Genomic DNA, 5,601 nt, shown 5'->3' with positions numbered 1-5,601 from the left:
CATTTTTTTTTATTTATTTTTTTTCCATGTAAACATGTACATTTACATAATCTATGTATATACACTCATACACCTTCTAATATATCATCTAATGATCGACATCGTTTAATATTATTGGTACACTTAATATATTCGTAGTTTATTACATATCTGTGTGGGTAAATCTGATTATTGAAAGCTGACATCTATTAATAGTTTATGTCAATGCGTAAATTAAAGGTGCAGGAACACATATTTGAAGCTAGTATTTTTAGTGCAGCAGTAATGAAGGCATTCAATGTATAATGAAGGAATTTTGGACGATTTTAAATAATTTTACACTAGTTTAAAACGCATTGCTAGATAACGATAAAAGTGAAATGAACAGAATTTACAAGTTTGCTAGCATGTAAAGAGACAGTCATTTTGCACGTTTTAAGTTTTTGAACAGTTATCTGCCCTTGATGAAAAGAAGAAAATTTTTGATTTCTCAAAATTTCTGTAGTAAATAATCTATTATATTTCATACTCAGTACTTTAATAATAAGGGAGTGTATGCATATTTTCACCAAAAGATTTGTTTGAAATTCAAATTATTTTTAACAATATCTGATAAAAATATACGCTGCTCATAGACTTCAATGTAAAATTTAAGGTGCAATTAATTTGTCAATAATCAAAATTTTGTAAATTCCTTTGATGGAGCATTTTTATTTGATAACATCTTCAAAATGTTACTATGATCAAACATATTGGATCATTCATTTATCAGATACAAAATATGGCCGTTATACATTGATTAACTTAAAAAGGGCGTTTATGAAAATAAAAAAAATAATTACATATTCCAATCTTAAATATGGTTTCCTTTCATTGCCCTTTACGTAAGGATGCTGTGTGCCAACATTTGTAAAGACTGGCTCTGGATGTTCTTTAAAAGCCAGGAATTTTGAGAAGATTACACGAGAAGCAGACACAAAGACGAACAAAGAGATAAGGAGTATTGCCATATTATAATTTTTTTTTTGACAAAACTGCGAGTCCAATAGTTGAAATGAGCTGTCAGTACAATTGACGTAAAAGTTTAATAAAATCAATTAGTCACAAAGCAATTAAAATTTAAATTAAAAATCTCATTATTTGAAATCAAGCTGCAGTGTCTCTTTCCATCTTCCAATATGTAGTAAATTCAGCTGTATCAATAATATGCTGATCTGAAATTGTGTGCAAGGGGCACATCATTTTACACTCTTCTTTTGGAATGTAATTTTTTTCTTGTAAAAAATGTCCTTTGATATCGATAGCAATCGTTTTTTCTTCATCTATTCGACATCGGAAGCCTCTTTCAAACTGTATTTTTCTATGAAATGTTCCCGCTAAATCATTTAACATGTCTTCAATTCTTTCTTGAATCTTGCACGTTTTTGCCCTTTCTAAATCACATCCTGGCATCAGACAGAATACCTGAAGTTGTATTGACTCTTCTGTGACAGACAAAAGAAAGTTGGTTTCCTTACACGAAAACAAAGCGGCGTTTTTGTAGAGGCAAGATACACCTTGATTTTGTAGTACATTCCAATCGTCTTCTTGCATACAATGGACAATAAGGCGATAAAACAAGAAAAATGGTAAAAAGTCAAATCGATAAATAAGTACTGACGTTTTACTGTGCGAATTGTTAATCAGATTTGAAAGATGACACTCCACTTCTTTCCTGTTCATACATGGAACATAGTGGGACTTTGTACCAAGGGCCAGTAAACCAAGTCTTTGCATAAAACCGAGAAGTGATTTCTTGTGACATTGCAGATATCGTTTATCGTTCTTATATCCGTAATTAGTTCTATAATTTTGGTCTTCTTCCTTCAGCTTTTCAAACAACTCTTCATCTTTATGTTTACAAATTTTGATAAGAACCTGATCTTTCAAATTTCCAGTCTCGTAATATTCATCCCAGTCTCCTTGGATTACAGGAATACCTTTGAAATGAAGCTTGTCTGTAATTATATGCTTAAAAGCGTCAATAAACCATTGGACGTCAATAATCACTTTCTCATTCAGACCATTTTCATTAAAATATAAAGCTTTTCCGGCATCATGATAATATCGCAGCATATCCTGTGTTCCTTTTTTAGCTTCATCTGAATCCTCCTGTTCTTTAGTAGTAATCTCTGGTACTTTAGTTGTTATTTCTGATATATCCAAGATCCGCTTTGAATGTTTTTTCTGGTTAATTTCTAATCCAAAGAAAGACCATTCTTTTGGAATGCTTTCTCTCCATCGTTGTTTGGAAGCTATGTTATAGAAGCAAGTTTCCAGATCATGGAGAGGTAAATTAAAATCTACACAATATACGTTATCATCTCTGATGTATTGTGGTAAATAAGATGTCTTTGGAAACTGTTGGCGCAAGCTCTCGATCAATTCATTTGTACACTGTTTAAAAAATATATATTTCTTCAATAAAATGTATCAATTGTTGATCGCTTTTTATTCTCGAGAAAATTATTTTCGTATAATAACGCTAGTCTGTTTTCACACGAACATTACATTTTCGCGTAAATACGTATATTGTTGTAATTTTATCCAATTAATTTTCAAGTGGTAATAAAATACTGTCTTTTTATCTTTTTTTGCTTAGACATCCTTTCGGGCTGTGATTTTCTACTTATGTTCCTTGTAAATTTTTATTCATAACTACACAGAAAAGACCCCGAGTCCTATATTTATTGAAGCATTTGCAAAAAAATAAATGGGAGGGAAATCTAAATTTACGAAAATGCTTGTATTATTGCATTTCTGATACTTGCTTTAATCATATTCAAATAATCCAAACATACATGTACACATGTAAATAATAGCAATCTAATCAGTATCATAATGAAATGTATTTTATATTAAAGACTATTACATATAACTAAAGGATTAAATACAAATTTGACAAGATTTAAGTTCTTTAAGAATTTAAAAACATATTGATAATGGTGTGTAAATGAAAAGTTAATTGGGTAAAGATAGCTCACCCTAAACTTTCTGATATCTTCTTCCCAATGTGTTGCAACAATCAGAACTACAGGTTTTGTATCTTTTATGTTGTCGGAACCACAGTATGTATGTATAGACTTTATCCAGAACACAAAGTAGTCTGCAATTAAGAGATGAAAATATTTCTTTTTTAAACTGATTTAATCAAAATAAATAATTTAAAAAAAAAATAATTTTTTGCCTTTTCAGTGATTTTAAATCAACTCAGTCTTTCTGGGTTTAATAAGATATATCACACATGTACAGTACGGCAATCTAGCAGACAGTAAATATTTCATCAGGATCGTCGTTTTATTGCTCCTATTGTATTTATTACCTAAGCGATTTTCATCAACAGGTAAAATTCTGTCTTTGTCTTGAGTGCTTTCTTTCCTTTTAAGCCTATTCTAGTAATTTCATTGCAGGTATTATGAATAAAATATGATGTTGTATAATCTAAGGGATGTCAAAGATTTTCGTAGTTTAATAAATTAAGTATTCTTTTAATAGAATTCGATAAAAACATTTTGATGTTCATTTCATTATAAACACTGTGTTCCAAAACTTCGTCTGGGATAATGCTTTTACTAAAAAACATTTCTCCCTCTTTGACGATCCCTGTACGTGTATTAAATGTAAAACCTTACAAAAGAAATATACATGTAAGGCAGACAAATAGATAAACTTATAGATTAAAGATTTATTGTGATCATGAAAACTTTTTAGCTTTTATGATTATATATGCAATATAATTGTGGAGAGTGTGTGCACGAGAATGAAATCACAAAACATACGATATTCCCATCCACTTAGAAACATAAAAATCAAAGAAATAGATTTCAATGCATATATATTGTGTCCACAATTAATTCAAAACAAAAATATGTATAGAATTAAATAAAAACTATACCCACATCCAAGCCACATCCTTCTCAAAAAGTCTTGTTTGCATTCATAAAACAACATGTCAGTTGCTCATAAAAGAATGATTATATGAAATAATTTATGGACTTCCTATAAGTGTTCATGTATGCTTGTTTTTTGAGCTACTGTTTTGTTCCAATTTTGCTTGATTATACGTAAATAAAACTGATTTAGTGCAGAATGTTTTATAATTGAATAAAATAATGAAATTGTTTTAAGGTGAAGCTTAAGCTAAACCGTCCATTACACAATGATGACTTTAAAAACAGAGCAAACAAGGACCTATAAACGTAGGAGTTCTGTAAGGATCAGGTGCCATGGAGAAGTGATCATCCCCTGCAGAGAGGTCACACCTGCCGTGTGCTTCCTGTCATGATCGAAAAACCATTTAGCAGGAAAATCTGTCGGCAATTTAGTGCGTTGAAAATGATGGAGTTTTCGTAAAATGCATGGTGAAATGCAATTTCCAATCATTTTTTGAATTATGAAATTAATAAATTATCTGCTTTCAAAGAAATCAATAAATTTTCTGCTTTCAAAAAAATCTTCAGTTAAAAGGTACACATATACCTATATATATATAAATAGGAGAATCGAAAATAAAACTGACCAGTCAAAACTGCCAATCGTAAATATTACAGTTTCTTTTTTACGATACCTATTGAAAATTTACCATATTATATTTAAAGTAAAGGTTAGAAAGTATATGTCTTTATACCTCCATAGGTCCATCCACAGAATACGCTACCATCTTGATCACACACTTCCTTATCCACCTTCTGGTCAAGACGTTTAGAGGCGTCCACCACCACAACATAGAAAGCTCTCCTGGTCAGGTAAATCTGGTGACAGGCGTAGTACGCACACTGTCCTCCAAAGTCAAAGAAAGTCAAGGTTTTTGCGTCAACATTTGTAGTATTTACTTGCTCAATAATCTCCTGGCTTGTCTTTGCTGAAAAGAGTCACCACATATCTCACATTCTATAATTTTTTTTCAAAATATTATTCATAAAACAAACAATACATGTATAAAGATGGTGTTTTTGATGTTTTCTTAAATAGCATAAAAAACTAATTAGATTTTTTTCTTTTAAGCAACCAAGCGCTAAAATTATTCAAAATTAACAAAAAATATTTGATAAAAATAATTGGATTTAATTTATGAGCATGGTTAAGCATAACTTTCATCAATTCTACTGTCGACAAAAGTGTTAATCATAATTAAGGTCTTTCGTCTTCTCGGAAGACCTTATAGTGATTCTATTGTTTCTTCTTATTATTAAGGTCTTCCGTCTCAACGGAAGACCTTATAGTGATTCTATTGTTTCTTCTTATTAAGGTCTTCCTCTTCACGGAAGACCTTATAGTGATTCTATTGTTTCTTCTTATTATTATTATTCTTTTTTTTTAGACAAAATTTTGTGCAGGCGATTTCTCGTAAACTACTCGGTGGATTTCAATAAAAATTTCAGGAATTATAGATCATTGTATGAATTTTATATAAAATTCCGATTGTTGGAAAATTCGCTACCAGTGCCAAGTTATGGGCAATTTCCTTATTTTAAAATGCAATTTTGTCTTCGAATATTATCGAAAATGGCCCAAGATATAAACTGGAGACTTGTTAGAGATGATAGACCATGAGTTATAGATGTGCAATTTTGCCTTCGTTTG

General features: G+C 30.5%; 1 protein-coding gene across 1 annotated transcript; it reads right to left on the bottom strand.

The window, feature by feature from the left end:
- Positions 1–767: 767 nt before the first annotated feature.
- Positions 768–4,879, bottom strand: LOC134258119 (uncharacterized; the record flags this gene model as incomplete). Its single annotated transcript, XM_062740701.1, has 3 exons — positions 768–2,415; positions 3,003–3,124; positions 4,646–4,879. Coding segments are annotated over 3 exons (1,646 nt in total), but the record flags the coding sequence as incomplete, so codon positions are not given.
- Between the last annotated feature and the right edge of the window lie 722 nt (positions 4,880–5,601).

Source organism: Saccostrea cucullata, unplaced genomic scaffold (genome assembly GCF_032062105.1).
Source record: "Saccostrea cucullata isolate Sc308-1 unplaced genomic scaffold, CSIRO_AGI_Scuc_v1 ctg16067, whole genome shotgun sequence".
Taxonomy (NCBI): Eukaryota; Metazoa; Mollusca; class Bivalvia; order Ostreida; family Ostreidae; genus Saccostrea; species Saccostrea cuccullata.
This window is presented reverse-complemented; position numbering and strand designations above follow the sequence as displayed.